The sequence below is a fragment of the Anguilla anguilla genome, chromosome 8 (genome assembly GCF_013347855.1).
Source record: "Anguilla anguilla isolate fAngAng1 chromosome 8, fAngAng1.pri, whole genome shotgun sequence".
Taxonomy (NCBI): Eukaryota; Metazoa; Chordata; class Actinopteri; order Anguilliformes; family Anguillidae; genus Anguilla; species Anguilla anguilla.
The window spans coordinates 45,654,722-45,681,669 of NC_049208.1; the positions used below are offsets into that span (position 1 = coordinate 45,654,722).

General features: G+C 47.9%; 1 protein-coding gene across 3 annotated transcripts in view; it reads left to right on the plus strand.

The window, feature by feature from the left end:
- pogza (pogo transposable element derived with ZNF domain a) overlaps nucleotides 1–25,721 on the plus strand; it is a 29,940-nt gene extending 4,219 nt beyond the window's left edge. For 2 of the 3 annotated variants that reach the window (XM_035430106.1, XM_035430107.1), the window contains exons 2-20: nucleotides 7,475–7,575; nucleotides 7,687–7,830; nucleotides 8,490–8,704; nucleotides 9,270–9,341; nucleotides 10,406–10,496; nucleotides 10,852–11,286; nucleotides 12,419–12,580; nucleotides 12,864–12,955; nucleotides 13,479–13,819; nucleotides 14,015–14,169; nucleotides 15,240–15,340; nucleotides 15,573–15,719; nucleotides 17,524–17,658; nucleotides 18,006–18,196; nucleotides 18,772–18,912; nucleotides 20,265–20,324; nucleotides 21,534–21,646; nucleotides 22,384–22,414; nucleotides 22,905–25,721. In XM_035430106.1, the coding sequence (XP_035285997.1) occupies nucleotides 7,476–7,575; nucleotides 7,687–7,830; nucleotides 8,490–8,704; nucleotides 9,270–9,341; nucleotides 10,406–10,496; nucleotides 10,852–11,286; nucleotides 12,419–12,580; nucleotides 12,864–12,955; nucleotides 13,479–13,819; nucleotides 14,015–14,169; nucleotides 15,240–15,340; nucleotides 15,573–15,719; nucleotides 17,524–17,658; nucleotides 18,006–18,196; nucleotides 18,772–18,912; nucleotides 20,265–20,324; nucleotides 21,534–21,646; nucleotides 22,384–22,414; nucleotides 22,905–24,531 (4,353 nt within the window). In that variant the 5' untranslated portion in view covers nucleotide 7,475 and the 3' untranslated portion in view covers nucleotides 24,532–25,721. Of the gene's footprint in view, nucleotides 1–7,474; nucleotides 7,576–7,671; nucleotides 7,831–8,489; nucleotides 8,705–9,269; nucleotides 9,342–10,405; nucleotides 10,497–10,851; nucleotides 11,287–12,418; nucleotides 12,581–12,863; nucleotides 12,956–13,478; nucleotides 13,820–14,014; nucleotides 14,170–15,239; nucleotides 15,341–15,572; nucleotides 15,720–17,523; nucleotides 17,659–18,005; nucleotides 18,197–18,771; nucleotides 18,913–20,264; nucleotides 20,325–21,533; nucleotides 21,647–22,383; nucleotides 22,415–22,904 lie in introns of all 3 variants that reach the window. The other variant, XM_035430108.1, reaches the window with a different exon arrangement.
- Nucleotides 25,722–26,948: the final 1,227 nt, after the last annotated feature.

Genomic DNA, 26,948 nt, shown 5'->3' on the forward strand with positions numbered 1-26,948 from the left:
GAATAACCTGTGGACCTATGTCAGTCACAGCCCGTGCCGAGTGCATACGTTAATGGAATAACATGGCCAAATTTTTTTTTAAAAATCATTTACATTTTTTTGCTTGTGTTCTATTTTCTTCTAATTCTCCATAACAAGTAAGCCTATTTAGAATTTTCAATTGACACGTAATTGAAAGATTGTGTTTTAACCTTTTAGGCAGTTTGTTGCCATTATTGGGCATCGCATATAGGAATCAACCAATGAATGCCAATGAATTGGAACAGCACAGCTGCGCCTGACTCATGAAAAATTGTTCAAACTTTCAAACTAGGCTTTGCAGATCAAATATGAATCAAGATTCAGTAATTGCATGGCCTATTTCTCACCTCAAATGTTTTAAGAAATATTTTTTGTGGACTGTTTTGGTTGGATATGCGTGAGTTTTTGAACAGGCCGCCATGTTGTTTTGGTTTGAAAACATTGGGCTGAAACCAAGGGTGTTTTTGACCAATCAGTTGCCAGCAGTGTTCCATCGTTTAAAAAAAAGAAAACTACAGACCAGTTTGTGGGGACCAACAATTTTCTCACAGGATATTTTGATTAACATTAACATACTCTCTATATATATATATATATATATATATATATATATATGTAGTATATCAGAGGAGGCTGGTCCATAGAGGCAGAGGAGGTTGCTCCTCCTCTATTCTTGAGAGGCAAGAGGGAGATCAAAATATTTTTAAAAAAGTAATTGGTTGAAATAAACCATTACCAAATCTCAGTATCACTTATAAAATATTTTTTATCTCTTCTTTGGAAAAAATGTATTATTGAAATTCTGATTAAAATGCTTCAACAGCGATACCTGCAGGGCAGGCAAGAGGGGAAAGGGCAGTCTGTGTGAAGTGTGGGGGGCAGAGGAGGACGGGCTCCTGCTGTCCTCCTCAGGGTGAGATCTCTTATATCAATTTAATGTACTTCATTTTTTTTCATGCTAATCTGTTATTGGCCAAAACACGTAAAATGATGCTCCAAGGGAGGACGTCCTCCCTAACCAATCAACAACCAGAATACAATATTGACATTGCGTTGGTCCAATGATAATTTCCAAATTTCATCTTCAATTCTCTACCACTGTATTGTATTATAACGTGCAAATTGCGAACTACTTTTAAAACACCTCACTAAAAAATTACATTTTATTTAAGCCTTTTCAACTAGAGGAGGCTGGTCCATAGAGGCAGAGGAGGTTGTCCAAATTTCCTTTTTTTCAGATTTACGTTTCCGTTTTTTACCGAGCCGTACTTACCTTACTTGCGTTAGCCAACACAACAGTTAGCTTGTTGTAGCAGCCCTGAGGGACTGAGCTAACGGCGAGAATGGATTTTGAGGGGAGTGGTGCTGCTATTGCTAACGAGGCAATTAACGGCAGCGTGAGTGAGGGGGTCACAGAGAGGCATGGACGCAGACGCAGAGAGTGGGATGGGGAAGAACATCTTGTGGATTATTTGTTGTCACAGCCATTCCACAATTTGGATTACGCAACAGGTGAGGATCAAGACTGCTGGACGACCAGCTCCACAAATAACCATGATCAAAAATGCCAATTCTAGTGATACATTCATTCCCATCCAGAGCCTGCAGTGATTAGATGTGTCTTTCTCTCTCGTTCACCTGGCCCCTTTTTATATTCATCCTTGTGTTGTAATATGATATGTAAGGAATGAACCACAATAGGCTGTCCCGTTATTGGAAAATAATGTAGGGTCGCTTAACCAGCCCCGAAGTAGGCTACATTATTTTCCAATAACGGGGTTTATTCCACTTATACAACGGGTTACCAACAATGACTATAGGCCTATATGGTTACTTTTATATTTATTGATTTTTATCGATTTAATCAGCTGAAAGTGAAATATTCTTCCGCGGGCGTTTGAGCATATTATTTTACCGTTGTCAAGCAGATCTGGTTGGTAGTTCCATTTGCACCGTTGTTAAACAAAAACATGATTCTATCAAGAAAAAATAGTTCCTTCTCGTTTTATACCATACAGTTAGGACCAATTTTGGTCATTTTTGTCATTACGTTATTTAATAAAACTGCATGAAACCATAAGTCAATCAAATTAATCTCTCTAGCACTGTCTTACTTTTTAAATGGTGTGGTTGCGCAATGTAGACATAACGTTTTTCTAAGACCCTCTGAAACGGGTTTTGAATGCCAGCTAGCTTAATGACAGGTTCGCCGTCACTTGTCACCTAGCCAATATAAAAATTATTGGTTTTAGGTAGGATGGTCTCACGGCATGCTTGTTATCTAGCTAGCTAGCTAACTATTGAATTGTATTCAAAACAGCGGTTACTATAAACGCAGTCGTTCACAAACATATGAAAATGCGTCCCGTAGCCATGAGTTAAATGCGGAACGCCTATTCTACTGTCCAAATAAGGGATGATTCCGATTTGCGTGATGGTTGGCAACCGTAAATAAAGCTAGCAACAGTAGAAATGTGATTCAACGTTGCCATCAATTGTGAAATTGGACATTGAAAAGGGGAGGGGATGTAACAACAATTCAAAAGCGAAATAATAATGTTGCTGTTTAAACTGCTTTAGAATGCTGGATTTTGTAGCGCATTGATTTTAGAACTGTTAAAAGGCCGAGGTGTCCCTTTAACTGAGAAATAATGCCCACCCTTGGACCAGTCAGAATCGAGTGTTCAGTCAAGCCGGTGTATAAATGATAATATAATATTTGTTCCTTATGGAAGATGGGGATAAACTTCGGGTACTTACCTTAGTTGTATGGTATGTTTGCATTAGGTTGCTAGTTGGATTATTGCTACATTTGAACATAATAACATAACATAACTTGAACATAAGAAAGTAGAGATAAGTAGCCAACTAGTGTAAAATAACATGATGTCGTGGGTTGGTTTTCTTCCTGTCCTCCCCAATTTTTTGAGTCACCAGCCGCCACTGATATATATATATATATATATATCATAGTGCCTCCAAAGTGGTGCTCTGACATCATGATTGGGGCAGGGCCGGAGTGGAATGCAGAAACAAAATTTTAAACGTTAGAGGGTGGTACCAAGATGCTTTTCTACCATTTTTTTCTGCCAAATTATATTATTTCAGAAATGTTGAAATAACGACATGGATAGATTAAAATGTTACATTATAAAGCAGGCATGCAAACACAGTTACAGCTAATAGAACGTGATCTAGAGTGTACTTACTCTTTAATGGGTTAATACTGATTACACTAAAGAGCACACAATTGCTGTGCCCCTTTTGGGTTTTGAACCTGTTACCCCCTGGCAAGGGCGTAGGTTTGGTCTCAACATTGGTAGGGACACATCAAACCCCCCCCGGGGGCTGTATACATCGCATACTGTCTAATGCAAAATCAATGACTAGGGAGGGTGTGTGACCACTGCAAAAAAAAACAAAACAAAAAAAAACAGAGGACTGTTTAATGCTAACAACCAAATGGTTTGTTAATGTAAATACAGATCTTAATGTAAATACAGAGCTTATATGTTAAGATCTGTATTTACATTTAAATACAAACTATACGCAGTAAAAGATCAAAGACTAAAAGAAAGTAAACTTTAGAACATTACTTGTTAACGAAAAAGAGAGAAAAAACATAAAACGAATTTTCTGCATTTTTGCATCCAACATCAACATTTTTATATTCAGTAGGCCTACCAGTTTCAGTATATTACCTCATTTCCTTTTCTGTTCTGTAGTATTCCTTGTTTTCTGTGTTTTTCTCATGATGGTGTCTTGGTGTCTATTTAAACAATCCAAACAGATGCCTACGTCGGTCATTCACAGATACAAACTGTTGGCAAATATCTCTAAGATCTACTTGGTCAAGGGCCTCTTGATGTACATGGCATACAGCTAAATTATTAAGGCGCTGCTGAGACATGGTAGATCTTAACCAAGTTTTCAGTCTTTTGAGTGCGCTAAAGCTTCGTTCAGCTTCAGCTGAGGCCACAGGGACGACCACAAACACCCTAACAAGCTCCTCAACCTCATTGAATAAGCCTCTTACCTCACTTGGCATTCCTCTTAGGATATCTGCAGCTTCACTACTTGACATGAAGGAATTCTTTGAGAGAAACATTGGCAGCTGAACCTTCACACTATCTCTGTTTATCTCTGGATACTGTCCAATGACATCATCCATTTGCCCGGTAAGGAGAACATTCTCAACTTTTTTCAAGATCTGCAAGTCTGGTTGGTTAAAGCGTTCTTTGAATTGAACATCCAAAGTGTCCAGCACTTTGAAAAATTCTATCCTATAGTATTCCTCTGGTGTTTTTGGCTTATGCTGACTAGCCCCACCAGTGAATCTTTTGGGGGGATTTCTTTGGTGAGGGATTTGAATCGACTCAATACCCAGGGAGTCTGTCATTGACACGGCCTTCTCAAACACTTCTTCAAACTTTTCCTCATTCCTCTTTTTTGAAGAGATGAGAACATACTCAACAGCATCCTGCATGCCTTCGATTGCTTGGGGCTGCTTTTGCAATGACTTGTTTAGGCACTCAGGCTCTCCCAACCCCTCTGATGCTACCAGCAGTCCAAGAACAGTCTTGCCCTTCTGGAAGCGATCTAGGAGACCACTGGCCCTTGTGCCAGAGTCAGAACCAACTGAGGCCATTTCCTCCAAACTGGACAACACAGCCTCATACTGACTAAGAACTGTATCAGCAGCTTGTCCACGCACTGTCCACGTAGTCGGACACAGAGATTTCACTGTTTTGGTATGCCCCTCTGATATCGCCTGTCCAGCCAATAGCCCCTTGAATTTCCCTGATTGGTTGCTAAGAGTTCCAAGTTCATGGACCCACTGCAATGCGTCACGTACTAGGGGAGAGGCACTGCAAGCACTTTGTGTTATAAGATTCACACAATGTGCACCACAATGCACATACAGAGCCAATGGCTCGTCTCTTTTCAACACTGCCTGTGCTCCTGACCACTTCCCTGCCATATTAGTGGCGCCATCATACGCCTGACCTCATAAGCCTGAAATTGGAATATTCAATCTCAAGAGCACATCAATAGCTAGTTTGGCTATCTGCTCACTAGTTGTCCATTGCACCTCATACAATCCCACAAAGACTTCCTGTGGCACCAGGTCTTGGTCCACATATCTAAAACATATGGAAATTTGCTCTTTTCCCGGTATATCCTGAGTGCCATCCATTATAACTGAAAACTGAACCCCTGGTAAGGACCTGATTGTTGCTGCAATGCCTCTGACAATTGTGTTACCAAACATGGTTCAGTATTAATTTTGGCACTGTGGACTAACATAATCATGGCAATGGGTGAGCCAAGAGGAAAGAACAGGGTCAGCATTTGCAAGTAAATTCACAAGGTGGTACAAATTCCCTTCATTTGCCTCATGTCCTCGAAATGCTACTCCCTGCCTAGCAAGATACCTTACATCACCCATTGTTTTCTCCAGACAGTGCCTTGCCTCTTCCTGCGCTTTAGCCCATGCACTTGATATTTGTGTGTGAACTGGATTTTGCTCCTGTGCGTTGATTGTAACTGCATGGTGGTGTGCTTTGCTGGCTCGGTGGCGACTAAAGCTACCTGTGGCATTCCTCCAATTATTGAAACCTTTCTGTGCAGAAGGCAGGGTCATTCTTTTTTTCCAAAGTGGTCTTTTTTTGTGGTGTATGCTTTGACACACTCAAAACAAAGAACCTTTTTCAGTGTTGGACTATATTGAAGCCATGGATACTGACTGTACCAGTTTGCCGGAAACCGTAACATCTTGTTTGGAAGTCGCTGTACTTCTATAAATTTTCGATCAGGCTGGTATGGCTTACTACCCATGTCCATGGCACTGCTACACTGACTTGCTTCTGGATCATCCTCACTCACACTGACTGTCTCCTAAAAAAACAAAACTTAACCTGGTCTGTATCAATATTAGCACATTATTCTTTTGCATCCTGTGTTATAACATATAATAACTTCCAACTAAGTTAACAACAAAATAGGTAGGCTATGATTACATTACATTTGCTGCAAGGTGGTAATTTACAATTAATCCATAATATCATCTGTTTAATCACAGTATCATTTTGAGACCTCATCTGAAGCCCTGAAACCCTGCTTCTCCCTCAACCTGCTGTACGGCATACGTGCTGTGTGCAGACTGAAAGTCTATGTACACCGAAGCCTTGCGAAACAAAGTTTCGTTACACCGTGTACTGTACAGCATATGGTTTGTAATGACAAATAAACCTGACTTTGATAGCTAGCTAGCTACCTGTTGATCCAGCCCTTCCTAACGTTAACGTTAGCTAACCGAAACTTTATAAACGATAATCTTTCATGCTGGTGCTGACAGACCCGCTAATCTATCTGTATATGACCTGCTCTACATGGTTGGACTTGCCATCTTCACTTTATTTCTGTGTTTCCTATGTTTAATAAAATGATGTATTGATGAACAAGATACATACAAACATATGGTTAAACTTGGGGTCCCATTTATTTTTGAGGGAAACTTTAAATATTGAGTGAACAGGATCTTATGAAACCAACTTGCTAAAAATCCTAAAACTAACTTTAATGTTAATGCCTCCCTATAATTCCAAACTATTATTCATAATTAAGACCTCACCTGAAACCCTGAAGATGCACCTGTTTCCTCATCAGCCTGCTCTACCTCTCTAGCCTGCTGCTGTGTTTCCTGCATACAAACAAATTCATTAATGGTGACAATTTCATGAGATTTCTATTTTATGTTTACTCCTGCTAGCAACCTGACTGCTAGCATATAGATGACAGAAGCCAGGGTTAGCTTGCTAGTTAACGCTAGCTAACAGGGTTAACTAACATCAGTTTACATTATTATTTTTCAAAAGCAGTGGAAAGGCTGGTGACGTTAGGTAGCTAGCAGGTTTTAATTTTAAATCAACGTGGCTACTGGCTAGTTAGTTTGCTACCTATTACTCACGCTCTGGGTGGTGAAAAAGCTCCAGATGTGCCTTCTCTTTTTTGGTGGCATGGTATCTACAAAGTACAAAACGTGTTGGCATGGACAAAATTACTTTGTGTGCTGTGCAGTGCAGGCAATAGATGAAAGGGATTAAGTCATCTGAAAGACTAAATTTTCACGCATGCTTGAGGTATGGACTGACAGTGATAACTTACTGTTGTCAGCATACTGGCCTCCTCCGTGTCTCGGTAGGTATGATATTTGCATGACGTGAGCCTTCAGATAGCCCCCTCCCTTTCAGCCAATCAAATGCTAGCATGCCTAAATAGGTCGTCTTGGAGACAGCCTCTGAGAGGGCAGATCGGAACTATCTAATATGATTTCACTCCAAAGACAATGCAAACGAGTTCGCTCAAATATTGGTAGGGACATGTTCCTACCGTCCATATGCAAACCTACGCCCTTGCCCCCTGGGTTTGATTTGTCTCCTCCTGCCGGCAGCATGGCAGACTCAAACCTGTTCATGGAGTGCGAGGAGGAGGAGCTGGAGCCATGGCAACAGGTCGACCACAACATCCAGGAGGAGGACGCGGCCGTCGCGGGTAAGTTGCCTTTGAGGACGTTGTGTTTTAGCGTCTGTCCTTTCGCTCACAGCCCACTGCATGCATGTATGTATGTATGTATGTATTTATTTATAGATTCCTCCCCTGCAGTGGCTGCCATGCCCTACTCCTTGGCCGCGGCGCCCCCTGTTGGCAGTGCCTCGGCAGCGCCCCCTCATGATCCCACCATGGAGCTGCCCGCCTTCGTTTCCCCGGTGACGATGGAGGTCTCCAGTAGCGGGCCCAGCAGGGAAGGTGAGCGGGGCAGCTGTGGACCCCAGCAGCAGCGCTATCGCAGGAGCGCACTTACCTTGGCTCATCTACCAGAGTTTAACTGAGGTCACCGATCACAACGGACACTGAAGATCTCATGGCACTTATTGTAAATGGTCAGGGGAGTCTGGGATTCCTAGGAGCCTGTTTCATGAAGCAGGATTACTGAGTTAGCTCGATAACTGCGCTGAGTAAAAACCCGAACAGCTCTTTTTACTGCAGTCCACGTTCCAGATTTGGGAGGGTTCCGGGTTTTAGTTAGTGCACTAATCCAACTAACTCAGTAATCCCGCTTTGTGAAACAGGGCCCTGGTCTCATCTCCTGTTTGGCTAATTGAAACCCCCCCCAACTCATGGACCCCCCCCCTGCCATGTGTGGAATGGGCAGAAATGGCTATGGATTACAAACGGTTGCTATGTGTTGACATTGGAGATATCATGATGGCCATTTATGTAATTAGCCGCTTCATCGGTCTTGCTGTCATGTACGACATACAGGCTAGCCTGTTGTCTGCATGTGAAAATGAACATATTTTGATTGGAAAAGCTTTATTGGTCACGATTTGTCTTACAGCCAGCATGAGTGTGCAAACCCATCCGGCAGGATGGAAGAGCCTGTTCTAATTTAATGTCTCTGGCAGCGCTGGGCCCATCTCCTTCTGCCGTGCCCCCCTCCATGCCGTCGCTGGTGCCCCCCGCCCTGCCCCAGCTCAAACCGGGCCAGCAGATGATCCTGACCCAGAGCCCCGCTCCGCTGGGCACGGTGTCCCTGTCCCAGGTGCTGCATTCTGTGCCGGGGGCGTCTGGTGTGCCATCTGGCAACATCGCCGGCCAGCCCATCTTCATAACCACATCGGTACTGTCCTGTGATTGAACCTCTTTGTTTTGTTAATGTAACTTTTGCTTTTCCTCACTGGCATTCCAAGTTCCAAGGTTCTAGTTCCGTTTCATGCTTATGATGTCGCAAAGAATTCAGAATTCAAGCCAGTGAATCAGGCCTATGATGTCGCAAACAGTGGAGGCCTGTGATGTCACAAAGGACCTGGGGCCTGTGTCACGAAGCAGGATTACTGAGGTTTAATCCTGCTTAATGATACAGGCTCCTGGAGTAACTTTTGCATCATCATGCTGTCCAGTGGCAGCGTAATGCAGTATGTTTGCAGTCTGAGATGCACAGCTTGGGCCTCTGGGAGAGCATCTGTCCCATCTGTTTCAGGATGCAGAGATCAGCGGATGACCACCTCATCCTTTCTGAAATGAATACTTAATGTTTCTTTCCTACCCTCTGTCACTTTGTGATCAGGAAATATTTTGCGGGGACTAAGTGCGCCCGTGACCTCACACCCCCCACTCGCACACACACACACACACACACACACACACAGAGACAAACAATGATTGGGCTGATCATTCCTCCTCAGGACACCCTCCAAACTCAGAGAGCCCTGGGGGGCCCCCTCCCCCCTGACTGGCTGGACCTGGTAGGGACGCAGGTAACACAATGACGGGACACCTTAGGGGGGGAACAGGATGCGGAATGACATCACAGCCACACCCCTCTCACCCCTGCCCAGATTCTAACCGATTTTATGTATCTTTTTTTTTGCTAACTCTCACCTGGGTGACGTCAGAAGAGGCCATTGCCCCAACCTCTGTCCCTGATGGACAGGAGGAGACTGCTCTGTTTTGGGCTCAGTTATGAAGTAGACTATTTAAACCAACAAGCTTCCATTTTGTTGTTTTAAACAGCAGTATAGTGTGTTTTTAAAATATTTTTTTTAAAGCTCTGGTTTTATTTAGTTTATTTTAAAGAGGAGCTGGCTGCCATCTTGGACGGGGACTGGGGCTGCGGAATTCTGTCTGACATGGGAGTGTGAGTGTGTGTGTTTGCATGTGTTTATGGGTGCGCATACATAGCAGAATGTAGAACCTCAGCGTTTGATGGGCAGTGTGTGTGGAACCTCAGTGTTTGATTGGTCGTGGGTAGCTGTGTGTGTGTGTGTGTGTGTGTGTGTGTGTGGAACCTCAGCGTTTGATTGGTCGTGGGCAGTGTGGGTAGAACCTCAGTGTTTGGTTGTGGGCAGCAGTATGTGTGTGGAACCTCAGCATTTGATTGGTCCTGGGCAGTGTGTGTGGAACCTCAGCGTTTGATAGGTCGTGAGTAGCAGTGTGGGTAGAACCTCAGCGTTTGATTGGTCTTGGGCAGTGTGTGTGGAACCTCAGCGTTTGATAGGTCGTGAGTAGCAGTGTGGGTAGAGCCTCAGGGTTTGATTGGTCGTGGGTAGCAGTGTGTGTGGAACATCAGCATTTGATTGGTCGTGGGTAGCAGTGTGTGTGGAACCTCAGCGTTTGATTGGTTGTGGGTAGCTGTGTGGGTAGAACCTCAGCGTTTGATAGGTCGTGAGTAGCAGTGTGGGTAGAACCTCAGGGTTTGATTGGTCGTGGGTAGCAGTGTGTGTGGAACCTCAGCGTTTGATTGGTTGTGGGTAGCGGTGTGTGTGGAACCTTAGCGTTTGATTGGTCGCTCACAGTGTGCATCCTCCTCTCTGTCCCACAGGGCTTCCAGGTCCAGAACGCGGTTGCCGGGCAGAGCATGCTCAACCCAGTGGGCTTCCTGCTGAATGGCCAGGCCTTCACCTTTGTGCCCGGTAACCACACCCCATGACCTTGTGACCTTTCAATTAGATTTTTGGGTTGGGAATGGGGAAAATATATTTTCTTTCCCTTTTTAGAAATATGTCTTTTTTTATTTCAGTAGCTAAATATCAGTTTTAGTGATCTCACCTTCCTGGGTCACTCTACAGAAGGTCAGATAAATACCAAAACATAAAGTGTTTTACTCTAGGTAATTGGTGACTTGCTGTACACATGCGCTTTGTGGGATTTAGATGTTTAAGTATGAGTTGTGTTTGACTGTGCCTGAGAAAGTTAATAATAATACCTGATATGTGGATTATATATACTAAACTAAACTATCTCATTAATCTGTACTTCCAAACTCAGCCTCCGGCTCCCAGTTATTCAAGCCAGCGATTGCGCGGGCTCTTTCCCAGCCGGCCAATCAGCAGCCGGCGACCACAACAGCCAATCAGCTGGCGGTGACTACGTTGGCCAATCAACAGGCGGCAACCATGTCAGCCAGCATGCAGCTGGAGACCGCGGCAGCCAATCTGCGTACGGCAACCACGGCGGCCAATCAGCTGGCGGTGACTACGTTGGCCAATCAACAGGCGGAAACCACGTCAACCAGCCTGCAGCTGGAGACCGCGGCGGCAAATCAACGTATGGCAACTACGGCGGCCAATCAGAAGAGCTTCACCATACACATCCCAGCCACCGTCACCGTCAAAGGCTCTGCTCCCCCTACCAAGATGACCGCGACGCCCCCCTCCAGCAATGCCATCTCTGGGGTCTCACCCTTCACCAAGCAGAAAATCAGTACGATGTCTCGCACACACACACTACACGCACGCACACACACACACATACGCGCGCTCACACACACACAAACGCACGCGCACACACACACATACACGCACTACACGCACACACGCGAACACACAAACACACACTTCACACGCACAGAACAACACAACACTCACGCACACACACGCTCACAAACGCACACTACACACACACACACACACACATATACACACTACACTCGCACAAACACACACTACACACACACACAACAACACAACACACTCGCTCACCCACACACTAGGGCTGGGCAATATATTGATATTATATCGATATTGTGATTTGAGACTACATATCGTCTGGGATTTTGTATATCTTAATATTGTGATATGGCATAAGTATTGTTTTTTCCTGGTTTTAAAGGCAACATTACAGTAAAGTGATGTAATTTTCTGAACTTACCTGACTGTTCTAGCAGTTCTATTATTTGCCTTTGCCCACTTAATTATTACACAGGCATTACTGATGATTATTTATCAAAAATCTCATTGTGTAATTTTGTGAAAGTACTAATAGTCATCTACACAATATCATCACAATATCGATATTGAGGTATTTGGTCAAAAATATTGTGATATTTGATTTTGTCCGTATCTCCCAGCCCTACCGCACACACAAACACACACACACACACAAACGCCCACTACACACACACACGCACACACGCGCACACACACACACACACAGGCATACATAACCAGGAGAAATGCCAGTATGGTGCTTGTGGGGAAAGGGGAGGCGGTTTTCATCCTGAAGTTGTCCTCTCACACAAGCCTGATTCCCTAGCAGTCTCACAGTATTTCTGCCACATTGTGGCAGTGTTATAACCCTGACAAAACATTCCAGTAACATTTTGAGAACGTTGTGTGTGTTGGGCTGCAATGACCTATGAAGGAGTGCAAAGCTCGTAATGTTTGGTAGGTGTACCTGAGTGGGTTGTTTGCTTATGATACACCAGGATCATTGCAGATTTTGAGATATTTTGGGTTTGAAAATCAGCATTTCCTATTTCACAACAAATTAAAAATGAGGGCCCTGCTTGAGGCATTTCTTGCCTGTGCTAACCCGCCCTGCCCTTCCTGTGCAGCGGAGAAACGGCCCTCCAACCCGGAGGTGAAGAAGCTGATTCAGGCTGTGAATGCAGCCAGCACCTCCATCGCCGCGCAGCTGAAGACCCTGAAGGTTGTCAAGCCCAACAACAAGCCCCCTGCCAACGGCCTGCCCGCCGCCCCCCCGTCCAAGGTCAAAGGTCAGAGGTCAAATAAAACTTTTTGATTTAGGACAGTATTGCATTAATCTAATTTTTCTGTTTCCATTTTTGGGTGAATTATTTGTTTAGGAAGAAAAATAAAGTCATGCATGATTTGCAGGTTGACATAAAGGCGTAATGGCCTCAGGGTTAGGGGGCTGCTTCAGGGCTGTTGCCAGGAAACTCCTTTTTGAGTGACAGCCTGCCTACACTGCTGTTCGTTTCACTGCTTGTACCTCCAGTGGAAGAGGTCGTATCCCATCATGCCTCTGTGTTTTTGCAGCGCGTCCTCCCAAACCCGTGCTGGGGAATAAGATGTGTCCACAGTGCGGCGCTCAGTACCGGGTGGTGGAAGCTCTTCGGGGGCTGCTGTGCGTAAGTCCGCCCCTCCGTCCCGCGTACATTAGCCCCACGGCCAGCGGCACCCAGGCAGGTGTTCACAGCGACCGCTCGCCGCCTGTCTGACAGAGCTGCTCGGATAAACTGAGTGGACCAGCCGGGTCAGGCTTGATTCCATTTAAAGAACGGCAGTATGACTTCTTGCTAATATTTCCATTTAAATATTGGGGGGCTGCCATTGGAACTCACTGGTAGCATAAAAATGTCAGTGTTTGTGTCGACACTGCTACAAGCATGCCGTATTCCACAGTTAACCCAGGTCTTTAATTCAGAGCTGGTTGATGGCAAAGCAGAATTGCAGGGTGGGTTTTGCACATTTAGCCAGCGATCCAGGTCATGTGCTTTGGTTCAAGGCTAAAACAACAGTGTCCCACACAGGGACTTGAACCTGCGACCTACAAGCGCAGTCCCTGAACCATTCTGTTACAGTTTTACCCCCGAGCAGATGCTAATATTATTTCTTTTGTCTTGCTTTTTTGGGGGGTGGGTTGTTCCCTAGTTGTGTTCCCCTGAAATCACGCGCGGCCTGCTGGCCATCGGCGCCGCCGGAGCCGCGAACGTCCGCCCCGTCCTCTCGCCCGCCGCCTCCAAAGCGCCCGCCTCCAAGGCCACGCCCAGAGTGGCGGCCACCGCCTGCGTGGCCCTGTCCCCGTCCCGCTCCCCGTCCCGCCCGGACGAGGGCGACTCAGACACCACGGGGAAGCTGATCATGCTGGTGGACGATTTCTACTACGGGCGGGACGAGGGGCGGGGCGCGCCGGGCGGCTGGGACGGCGGCCAGCAGGGGCCCGTGCAGTTCCGCTGCCTCCGCTGCGACAAGAAGCTCAAGAACAACGTCAGGTCTGATTACCCACAGTGCATCTCACCTGTGGCGCCCCAGCTTTCTCTGCTGAGGTTCCATTATGTACACTGTGGAAGATGGCAGTACAAATATATACATGCATGTGCACATGGTCATTGTATGAGGTGTATGTCTTATGTACGTAATAAGTGTGTGTGTGTGTGTCTGTGTCTGTGTGTGTGTGTGTCCCACAGGCTGATGAACCACTTGAGGCATCACATAGAGCTGGAGCAGCAGAGTGGGGAGGTGGACACACACAGCAGCTGCCAGCACTGCTACCGCCGGTTCACCACGCCCTTCCGCCTGCAGTGCCACCTGGAGAGCGTGCACAGCCAGTACGAGTCCACCAGTGAGCACCAGCCCTCTATATACACTATATACACGCACACACACACACACACACCACAGCCAGTACGAGTCCACCAATGAGCACCTGCCCTCGATATACACGATACACACGCACACTATACACAACACACACACCACAGCCAGTACGAGTCCACCAGTGAGCACCAGCCCTCTATATACACAATACACACGCACACTATACACAACACACACACACACACACACACACACGCCACAGCCAGTACGAGTCCACCAGTGAGCACCAGCCCTCTATATACACTATATACACGCACACACACACACACACACCACAGCCAGTACGAGTCCACCAATGAGCACCTGCCCTCGATATACACGATACACACGCACACTATACACAACACACACACCACAGCCAGTACGAGTCCACCAGTGAGCACCAGCCCTCTATATACACAATACACACGCACACTATACACAACACACACACACCACAGCCAGTACGAGTCCACCATTGAGCACCAGCCCTCTATATACACTATACACACGCACACTATACACAACACACACACACACACACACACACACCACAGCCAGTACGAGTCCACCAGTGAGCACCAGCCCTCTATATACACTATACACACGCACTCTATACACAACACACACACACACACCACAGCCAGTACGAGTCCACCAATGAGCACCTGCCCTCAATATACACGATACACACGCACACTAGACACAACACACACACCACAGCCAGTACGAGTCCACCAGTGAGCACCAGCCCTCTATATACACTATACACACGCACACTATACACAACACACACACACACACACACACACACACCACAGCCAGTACGAGTTCACCATTGATTGCCTGCCTTTCATATACACTATATACGCATGCACACTATACACGTACACTCTCTCACACTCACACACATACATACATTTTCTCTCTCACACACAGACACACACATAATCTCTCTCTCACACGCACACGCACACACACGCAGATGTGCATGGTGCAGATATGGAGGCTCTGCTGATGGTCTGTTTTTGTTTGTCTGTGGATTGCTGGCTGCAGCTAAGTGTAAGATCTGTGAGTGGGCGTTCGAGAGCGAGCCTGTGTTCCTGCAGCACATGAAGAACACCCACAGCGCCGGCGAGATGCCCTACCTGTGCCAGGTAACCCCTGCCCTCTCCACAGATCAGCTAAAAGAGCTGTTTTCACTGTACAAACCATTTTGAAGACATCCCAGAATTCATTGCAGTTAGTTTTCCAGCTAATCTGCAGCAAATGAACATGCTGCATTTCTTCTCACACCCTGTGTGCCTTTAGTACAGGGCGTGTTCAGTTTGAGCTTCATTCGGATTGGCTGACCGGCTAACCCCAACCCCTCTCTCCGCCCCACTTGAGGTGTGCGAGTTCCGCTCTTCCATCTACTCGGATGTGTTCAACCACTTCCGCAGCCAGCACAAAGACACCGCCAAACTGCTGTGCCCCTACTGCCTCAAAGTCTTCAAAACCAACGGCAACTACCAGCACCACTACAACCGCCACCAGGTGAGTCATCAGCAGGGGACACGCTAGCTTAGCCTCCCTGCAGCCTTTAGTGCCTGTGAGTCATCAGCAGGGGACACGCTAGCTTAGCCTCCCTGCAACCTTTAGTGCCTGTGAGTCATCAGCAGGGGACACGCTAGCTTAGCCTCCCTGCAACCTTTAGTGCCTGTGAGTCATCAGCAGGGGACACGCGAGCTTAGCCTCCCTGCAGCTGTCACGCCTAATTTCATCCCCCCTTTCCCTTTCTTGGGTTACGTTGTGCTGTTACATTGCACCGATTGGTCAGATCTCTCAGTCAGAAGATTCAAATAAAATAAGCTTTATTGGCATACTGGAAAACATAAGTCCAACAAACAGTAAACATATGATGAACAGAATACAACTTTGTGTGTGTGGTATTTGTGTATGTTAGCTTGTGTAATGTCATGTTTAAATTAGGTGAAAGAGTGAATACAATAATTAATTTTTTTAAAAATCTCTCTCTAGCAAGATTCATAGATCGCTAGCTAGCTAGCAAGAGAAATAAATAGATAGCCAGCGAGACGGCAGGTACGCTTGATTGATGTGAAATATGGCCAATCTGCTGCTGTTGAGAACTTTGTTACATTAAGCGTGCCCATTCATTCATGGCATGGTAAATTAACTGTCCAGTATTACGTGACAGCAACACAAATACTTGCATTTTATATGGGGCAGAGCTGTTGTGGTAAGAGGATAAATCATGTCCATTTCAGGCAGGGAATTTCACTGTGAATATTCGACGGATAATGGTGTGAATGTACAAGCTGGGATTTTGTCCAGGTATGACGCTGGTGTAATGAATGAACTTTTACACCAATACAGGTTTCCATAGTGACAGTACAAAAACGTTGCCAGTGAAATTGGCGCAAGAAAATCGTGTTGGAGACACGATGTGGTCTAATTTAGGTTTTGCTTTCAATATCCGATAGACAATGGGGCTTTAAATGTGAACTGGGATTTTGGTTGTGAAGAAATGATGGTGGTCTAACAAACGCACTTTTATGCCAATACAGCTCGGCTATAATTGTCGGTACTTGATTTTAGTAAAAGAAAGTACACACATGGTAATGGAAAACGTAGGCTAGTTAAGGTATTAGCTCTGCCCAACACTAGCCTACATAGAGAAATGTAGTACACACATGCTGACACACACAGACTCACAAAATGTTGGCTAGTGGTTGTACGCAGTATTATTAAGTAGACTGTAGGAAGAAATAGTTGGATTTAGTGAATAAGTACAATTTTTGGGTTTGCTTAATAAAATTGTAGACATGTTGCACGCAATACAGTAGCCTATATGTGATGTGTGCAGCAGAATGAGTTAGTCCTAGTATCTTGCGGCAGTTTCTATACGACCAGAAATGCAACTCTGAAATTAGTGCTAATTAATTTCACAGCAGTCTGCAGTAGTAATACAGTCGGTCTGTAGCGTCTTAAGCAAGTGAACGCATGCAGGGTCCGCCCCTCAAGCTGTTACTTGCGAATCATCAACCAGGGTATGTAATGTTCTTGTGTGTCTTGGGGAGAGAATTGTGGGTAATGCTGGACAGGATAATGTGGGGAGGTTTACAGTCTTCTCTTTTTCACTCTCTTGCTCAGTTGTTCAGTTATTCACTTGGTCTCTCTTGCTCACCCCTTCATTTGATGGTTCATTCATTCATTCAGTTTTTTCATTCGATTACTCTTTCGCTCGATTCGATTGCTCTTTTTGTCCTTTTAGTTACTCTCTTTCCCTCTCCAGTTTACTCATTCCCTCTCTCTCTTACTTCTCTCTCCCTCTCTGTAGAAGAAGTCTGTGTACCACTGTGATAAGTGCCGTCTGCAGTTCCTGTGCACCAGGGACAAGCTGGAACACAAGGTCAGCCAGCACAAGTCATTTTGCAAGCCCAGGCAACTGCAGGGCCTGAAGCCCGGCACCAAGGTGAGGCCCGCGACGCCTGACCCCCAACCCCTATCTCAGGCTGTCACCTCGGTCTATGCCAAACGCGGGATGAATAAAATATCCTCAAAATGTGCCTTGTTTCCCCCCCCCCTCCCCCCCCCCCCCCCCCAAAAAAAAACAATAACGTGATTGGGCACAAGTAAGCTTTGCTTGTAGGAACTGTGCTTTTGTAAGCCCGCACTGGGGTGTGTTGGGAAATGAAGTTCAATTCTCATATGGTAAAATCAGCAGTGAGATGTATTTGCATTTGCCTGAGGTCAGGCAAATTTCTCTGATTGCCCAGAAACCAAACTGTGTGTGAAAGGGTCCCTCCCGCATTTCGGCAGGTCACGATCCGCGCCTATGCCGTGGAGAACAGGACTGTGGGGATAAACTGGACGGCAGCGGTGAAGCCGGAACCCGCCGCCCAGGCAGTGACCGCCTCAGCCACGCCCTCCCCCGCCAAGAAGCAGCCAGTCGCCAAGAGGAAACCAATGTGCAGCATGCAGGAGCTGTTGACCAAGTTCCAGGAGGAAAGGTGTGTGTGAATGAAGCACTGTGGGATTGATGTGATGCATTGTGGGATTGTTGCAGTGCTTTGTGGGATTGCTGTGATGGACTGTGAGATGTTTGTACTGTGGGATTGTTGCAATATCTTGTGGGATTGTTGGGAGGGAGTGTAGGATTGGCATGATGCAATATGGGATTGATGCGATACTTTATGGGACTTGTATGAAGCATTGGTATGATGCATTGTAGGATTGGCATGATGTATTGTGGGATTGTTGGGATGCATTGTTGCATTGGCATGATGCAATATGGGATTGTTGCGATGCATTATGGGACTTGTATGAAGCATTGGCATGATGCATTGTGGGATTGTTGGGATGCATTGTTGCATTGGCATGATGCAATATGAGATTGTTGTGATGCATTATGGGAATTGTATGAAGCATTGGTATGATGCATTGTAGGATTGGCATGATGCATTGTGGGATTGTTGGGATGAATTGTTGTATTGGCATGACTCATTATGGGATTGATGTGATGCATTGTGGGCCCTGCTGGAGGTGATGTTTTAATGTTGGCCTCTGGCGTTGACCCCTCCCCCAGAGAGGCCCTGGGGAGGCAGAGCTGCTTGGAGTGCACCTTCGACATCCCGGACTTCCCCAGCCACTACCCCACCTACGTCAGCTGCTCCCTCTGCCAGTACTGCACCTGCTGCTCCCGAGCCTACGCCAACCACATGATCAAGTGAGTCACAGAACCCCTGGCTCTCCGCTCTGCCGGTGGGGAGTAACCCTAACCCTAACCCTAACCCCAACCCCTGGCTCTCCGCTCTGCCGGCGGGGAGTAACCCTAACCCTAACCCCTGCCTCTCCGCTCTGCCGGTGGGGAGTAACGCAGCTGTTGGGGAAGTTTGAGAAAAAACCAGGATCTTTATCTATGATCCTGTGAATGTTTTCGGAAGATTTCACTCCCGAATTAACTCCTTTAGCTTATTTTCCACGTTGTGTTTGTGCAGTTTGGTGTTGGTCACTTGATCACGGCTGGAAGGAACAGATCTGTCTCCACATTACATCAGCCTTTACTCTCCACACCTTAACCCAAACCCCTCTGTGTCTGCAGATCAGCCTTTACTCTCCACACCTTAACCCAAACCCCTGTGTGTCTGCAGATCAGCCTTTACTCTCCACACCTTAACCCAAACCCCTCTGTGTCTGCAGATCAGCCTTTACTCTCCACACCTTAACCCAAACCCCTCTGTGTCTGCAGATCAGCCTTTACTCTCCACACCTTAACCCAAACCCCTCTGTGTCTGCAGATCAGCCTTTACTCTCCACACCTTAACCCAAACCCCTCTGTGTCTGCAGATCAGCCTTTACTCTCCACACCTTAACCCAAACCCCTCTGTGTCTGTAGTCTCATAGTTCACTCAGTAACATACCTGTGCTAATTAAGGCCTTTGTGATGGAGAGTAGCTGTCCTCCTTGGTTGTGTGCCACCCTTTTTTAATGTTCTTTGGCCTGCGTGTAGTCGGTTACTCCATCTTTTAAATCCCCTGTGAGGAGTATAAATGCTGTGTGTTACTCCATCTTTTAAATCCCCTGTGAGGAGTATAAATGCTGTGTGTTACTCCCATCTTTTAAATCCCCTGTGAGGAGTATAAATGCTGTGTGTTACTCCATCTTTTAAATCCCCTGTGAGGAGTATAAATGCTGTGTGTTACTCCATCTTTTAAATCCCCTGTGAGGAGTATAAATGCTGTGTGTTACTCCATCTTTTAAATCCCCAGTGAGGAGTGTAAATGCTGTGTGTTACTCCATCTTTTAAATCCCCTGTGAGGAGTGTAAATGCTGTGTGTTACTCCAGCTTTTAAATCCCCTGTGAGGAGTGTAAATGCTGTGTGTTACTCCATCTTTTAAATCCCCTGTGAGGAGTGTAAATGCTGTGTGTTACTCCATCTTTTAAATCCCCTGTGAGGAGTGTAAATGCTGTGTGTTACTCCAGCTTTTAAATCCCCTGTGAGGAGTGTAAATGCTGTGCTGGTGAGTGGTCGGGTCCTCTGGCAGCTGTTAACGGTTTCTGTCGCTTTTCGATTGCAGCAATCACGTGTCCCGCAAGACCAGCACCAAATACCTGGCCTTGTACAAGGCCGGCCCCAGGTAACACGGAACCTTCCCCTTTGTCTCCTTTGTCCTGATTCCAGATATCAGGAAAGCAGCCAGCTTGGAGAGCAAGATTGAACAATTTGAGCAGGGCCTGTCGCAGCTCAGGGGTGCTGTGTTTAAGCATCTCTGTCCTGATGCGGTCAGGCCCACATGCTTTTCCAGGTTGTAGCTTTTTAATGTTGTCTTCTAATTCTTTCATTGTAATTTGGTAATCAACAGGGTTCTTTCTTCAACTTTTCTTGGATTTGTTTTTGTTCATAATTTTGATTATTAGGTGACGTTTGCCAATTAAGTTTTTTAAAATGATTTTTTTTTAAAAAAGGGCCAAATTCTGTTTTCTTTGTTGCTTAAATGGACTGCATTTTTATATAGCGCTTTTATCCAAAGTGCTTTACAATTGATGCCTCTCATTCACCCATTCACAAACACACTCACACACCAACGGTGAAAGGCTGCCATGCAAGGTACCAATCAGCTCGTTGGGAGCAATTAGGGGTTAGATGTCTTGCTCAGGGACACTTCGACACGTCCAGGGCGGGGGATCGAACCGGCAACCCTCTGACTGCCAGACAACTGCTCTTACCTCCTGAGCTATGTTTGTAGTCTGACCGTGAATGCACTAAGAGGGGTCCATGTCAGTAATGGCATAGTCAACTACAATGTGTGTAATGTGTGGTCGCTTTATGGAAATTTTCAAAAATGTTTTCATTGTAACATGGTGACTTCAAGGGGGAATGTAGGCCGCACATATATGTAAGTCATTACCACATTTGATAATATTTTTATTTAATTTTAGCCAGATGTGTGTTGTTGCCTTTTTAATTAGTTCTAATTGGGTTGACAAATCATCTCTATACCATGATAATCCCGCCAGAATTTCTGCCATGTCTGATGTTCTCTGCTTGAGGGATTACTGTAAAATTACTTCATAGCCTGGGGGACAGTGAGTGTCAGTATTATCTCTCTCCCTCTCTCTGTCTCTTTCTCTCTCCCCCTCCCTTTCTCTCTCTCTCTGCCCCCCCTCCCTCTCTCTGTCTCTTTCTCTCTCCCCCTCCCTTTCTCTCTCTCTCTGCCCCCCCTCCCTCTCTCTGTCTCTTTCTCTCTCCCCCCTCCCTCTTCCCCTCCCTTTCTCTCTCTCCCCCCCCTCCCTCTCTCTCTCTCTCTCTCTCATTCTGACTCTTCCTGTCGTTCCCGTTCCTCCAGGTGGTCTGAGCTCGTGTGCACGGCCTGCGGCTTCAGCACCCATGTGGGGGACCAGATGGCCAAACACCTGGCAAAAAACTCCTCCCACTCCTCCAGCTACTGCACGCTGAAAGGTGGGGGTTTACACACGTACCTGGTAACCCAGCTGCCCTATTGGACTGCGGGGCTGTCGATCAAAATTGAAATTGATACATTTATGGCAGTGGCTTTGGATTCACGTGTATTTTTGATGTGTCAGTTAACCCTATTAGGTGGGAGATCACAAACATGTGATCAGAATGTTCTTAACTGAACATTCTAATGCTGATGTCACAATCACTGCTGGTGATTGACAGCAACAAAGTTCTAGAACACTGACACTGAATTTTGATTTCCACTAAACCTACTCTTCAAAGGGTTTAAACATCACGTTTCTGCACTCAATCAGGGATGTGTCTTACGATGCCAACCTTGTGGACTCACATTTTAACACTTATTTTTTTGCAAACAGCACTATTGACTTCACACCATTGTTACATTAATAAGGAGCAGTGTCTGAACAATAGGAAAATATGTTGATGTATAGAAGAGGTCAGAGTGTGACAAGTGCTTTGTAAAATGCACTACATAAGGGAAATACAATTGATTGATTGCTCTTCAGGTGAAAGCTTGCTTGCATATCCTAAGTGTCAGTAAACGCTCACTTGTTTGGATTTGAAGTTCTTCCTTCTTTTTTGGTTTTGGCCTTTGAGCCCAGTTTTTTCAACTGAAATCGAGAACAATGGTATGTCATGCTTTCAAATGAAAGTTGCAACGATATTTTGGTAAAAATTGGCAATGTTCCATCTGAAGTTTCTTCATTCTTTTACAGGACCTCCGGTACGAGGACGGGGATCTCAGAGGTAACAAATCTTTTTTTAATTTTTAAAAAAAATTTTAACAAACCACCCTGTGGAACAGCTCTGTGCCTTTCCTGCTGAGTATTTACACCTGGAAATGTGGGTTAATGGGAGCGTCCTGAATCCTGATTCACAGAACCTGAATGTTAGAGAGAAACAGATGGATCTGTGCGTTCTCATTTCCTGCCCGTATCGGTTCATTTGTAAAATCTGAAGGCGATCACACGGGTCACGTTTCAGTCGGCTCCAGTTTTGGGCGCTTCCCGTTTTACCTGTTTCATCGCTGAAGAAGGGCGCCTCTGGTTACTCACAAAGCATGAAGTCGACTTGATGCCCATCCTCCTCGAATCGGCCATTTTAAATTATAGGAAAGGGAACAGAAACTGGTCCTGCTTGCCGTTTGGGAAATGAAAAAAGGTCTGAGAACATTTTTTTTTTTAAAACGTTCTTTGTTTTTAGTAACGTTCTTTTTTTCCCTCTTGCCTCTCTGTAGCCGTGGCGACTCCGCGGCGAGGGCCCTGACGGGGCCTGATGGCGGGCAGGCCGCTCAGCCGCCGGCCGTCTCCTCGCGCGTCCTGCCGCTCGCCGTGCCCGTGCACTCCGAGCGCGACGGGGACGACGGGGATGGCGGCGGCCGCGGCGAGCAGGACGCGGGGCCGGGCTGGGAGGGCGCAAACGAGGAGGGGGCGGGGCCCGGGGCGGGGGCGCTGACGGTACGACAGCTGCGGGTCCTGCTGTTCGCGCTCTGCTGCGGGGTCCCCCGGGCGGCCCAGCGCTTCCGCGCCCCGCCCCAGCTGATCTGGACCTGGCTGCTGGAGAGGGAGAGGGGGCTGGAGCCGGCGGGCGGGGCCGAGGGCGGGGCCGGGGGCGGGGCCCAGGGCGAGGAGGCGGAGCGACTGGCGGAGTGGGTGCTGTCCCGGCGGGAGCAGCAGCTGCCCGTCCACGAGAAGAACCTCTTCGGCAAGACCTCGGGCCTGTTCCAGCACCGGGCCGGCCCCCGGGGCGTCTCCTGCGGCTGGATGGTGGACTTCCTGCTACGCTGGCAGCTGGGCATCCAGGCCACGGGCACCGTGAGCCGCCCGCTCCCCGCCCGCGCCCAGGCGCGCGTCCGGGCCTTCATGGAGTTGTTCCGGCGGCGCGCGCGCGAGGTGCCCCTGCGTGCCGTGGGCACCCTGGACGAGCTGTCCGTCTTCGTCAACTTCGACCTGCTGGCCAGCCCCGCGGCGGCGCCGGAGCGCAGGCAGCTGGCCTTCCACCTGTCGGGCACGGGGGCGCCGCTCTGCGACGTCTTCCTGTCGGCCCTGGCGGACGGCACGCTGCTGCCCGCCCTGGTCTTCCCCCGCCGGCCCGTCCCCGGGCCGCTGCGCCCGCCCCGCTCCGTCCTGCTGCAGCCGGCCTCCGAGGGCCCCTCCGCCTCCCAGCAGCTGAGGCTGTGGGTGTCGCGGGCGTGGCAGAGGGGCGTGGCCGACGCCGGCTCCCACGCCCTGCTGGTGATGGACGGCTACCGCGGGCACGCGCGGGCGGACTTCCAGGACGCGCTGCGGGAGGCGGGCACGCTGGCGGTGGTGCTCCCCCTGGGCTGCGCCGGGCGGCTGCAGCCGCTGGAGATGTGCGCCGGGCCGGCGCTGCGCGGCTTCCTGGAGGCCCGCTGGAGCCAGCTGGCGGCGGAGGGCGGGGCCGGGGCCGGGACCACGCCCGGCCAGATGCTGCAGCTGGTGCTGGATTGGTTGGGGGAGGCGCTGGGGGCGCTGGCCGGCCTGCCGGAGCTCCTGCGGCGCTCGTTCCGCTGCAGCGGCCTGGTCCCGGCGGAGGCGGGCGACGGGGACCCCGCCGAGACCCAGAGCGAGCTGGTGCGGGCCCTCACCGAGGTCCTCATGGGGCCCAAACCGGCCAACGCCGTCCCGCCCCCGCCGGAGGAGGAGGAGGAGGAGGAGAAGCAGGAGGAAGGGGAGAGAGGGAGCGTCCTGGACACCTCGGCCGAGAGCTCGGCCGCCTCACCCCGCTGGCCGCCGCTGACCGCCAACCCCCAGGCGCTCCGCAGCATCTTCGAGAAGGACAGCGACGCGGAGTCCTTCCTCGGGTTCGACGAGTCGGAGATCTCCGCCGTGCTCGGGCAGTAGCGCGGTCCCTCCTCTTCCCCCCCCAACCGTCCTAAAAACCAGGAACCAAGAACCCGGAGGGCTTGGCCACAGATAATAGACACACAGACCAGATGGTCAACTCCCAACTTTCTTTCCGTCCTCGGTATTCCCGACATTTGGAAGTTTCTGCTGCTTTCCGCGGTGTCCCGTTTTTGTGATGTTACTACACCTCCCTTCATGAATATTAATAACGAGCCAAAGAAGGGAGGGACTCAACATTTGGTTAATATGGAGTGGACCATCTGGTTAGTGCAGACAGTCTGTGGGGTCTGCCCTGCAGGGATTGAGGGAAAATGTTATTTGAATGTATGTAGCGGGGTCCATCCCCATTGTCAGGAATGTTTCTGTCAGATCTTTCCCAATACGCAACACATTCCTCCTGTCTCCTCTTCCTCTTCTTCCTCTCTTGCACAATACCCCAGTCTCTTATCATTCACCCCAACAGCCTTTCCTCAGAGTGTTGATCCTCCATTGTGATAAGGGATGCCCCATACACAAGTTCTGGGTTGATATCAGTAATCCTTGGCTCTGAAACCAAGGCTCCAATTTGATAGCAGATGTGCAGAGACCTCAGACAACTCACAAAGGAAAAAATATAGCTACGTTTCATTTGTGTAACAAAAAATTTACGCTCACTTCCTTTATTGGTAAGAATAGAGCACAAGTCTTGAGAACGGCATCGCTTCTGGTTAAAAAAAAAAAATTATGAATTGAGGGGGGAAACTAATAAAAGGGGATTCAAATAACTACAATTGAGCCTGCCATTTTCACTTTTCAGCATCAGATGAGTCAACTCTGTCACATTTATGTTCTTGCATCACACTGGCTATAATAGAATCAGGCCAAGTAGATGAGTTCATTCAAAATTCTTATTGGTGGATAATCCAACCCTGGTATTCCAGAATCGCAACCCCTCATTTTGTGTGTGTGCAGGGAAAGGGAAAACTAAGAAATGATGTTCATTTTGGATAAAAACACTACTGTGTATGTAAAGGAGGTAGCGTACAAAATAACTGCTGTACTTTTTTTTACTTTTTATTTTTGTACTTAGGTGAGGGATTTACGTTTGTTGGTCTTGGTGGACGTAACCCCCCTTTTTATAAATGGTTACACCCCAACTCAGGGGTCCTAGTGGAGCTGTTTTTGATAATAAAAAGTACTAACAGAAACACTAACTGCCTCTGTGCTCATTTAATGTAATCAGGATTTTTTCCCCCCACTTGAACTTTTGTGTACTGACATGCTAGTTGTACCTGACACAGGTCCACGTGGATCAGACCCTACTGGAAGCTCCTTGCCATCATGCCCTGTACTGCAGTAATGACCCTGCTGGAAGCTCCTTGCCATGATGCCCTGTATTGCTGGAAGCTGCTTGGCGTGATGCCCTGCAGTAATCGACCCTGCTGGAAGCTGCTTGGCATGGTGCCCTGTACTGCAGTAATCGACCCTGCTGGAAGCTGCTTGGCATGGTGCCCTGTACTGCAGTAATCGACCCTGCTGTGGAAGCTGCTTGGTGTGATGCCCTGTACTGCAGTAATCGACCCTGCTGGAAGCTGCTTGGCGTGGTGACCTGTACTGCAGTAATCGACCCTGCTGGAAGCTGCTTGGCGTGATGTCCTGCAGTAATCGACCCTGCTGGAAGCTGCTTGGCGTGATGTCCTGCAGTAATCGACCCTGCTGGAAGCTGCTTGGTGTGATGCCCTGCAGTAATCGACCCTGCTGGAAGCTGCTTGGCGTGATGCCCTGCAGTAATCAACCCTGCTGGAGGCTGCTTGGCGTGATGCCCTGTACTGCAGTAATCGACCCTGCTGGAAGCTGCTTGGCGTGATGCCCTGTACTGCAGTAATCGACCCTGCTGGAAGCTGCTTGGTGTGATGCCCTGTACTGCAGTAATCGACCCTGCTGGAGGCTGCTTGGCGTGATGACCTGCAGAAATCGACCCTGCTGGAAGCTGCTTGGTGTGATGCCCTGCAGTAATCGACCCTGCTGGAAGCTGCTTGGTGTGATGCCCTGTACTGCAGTAATCGACCCTGCTGGAAGCTGCTTGGCGTGATGCCCTGTACTGCAGTAATCGACCCTGCTGGAAGCTGCTTGGCGTGATGCCCTGAGTAATCGACCCTGCTGGAAGCTGCTTGGCGTGATGCCCTGTACTGCAGTAATCGACCCTGCTGGAAGCTGCTTGGTGTGATGCCCTGTACTGCAGTAATCGACCCTGCTGGAAGCTGCTTGGCGTGATGCCTTGTACTGCAGTAATCGACCCTGCTGGAAGCTGCTTGGCGTGATGCCCTGCAGTAATCAACCCTGCTGGAAGCTGCTTGGTGTGATGCCCTGCAGTAATTGACCCTGCTGGAAGCTGCTTGGTGTGATGCCCTGCAGTAATCGACCCTGCTGGAAGC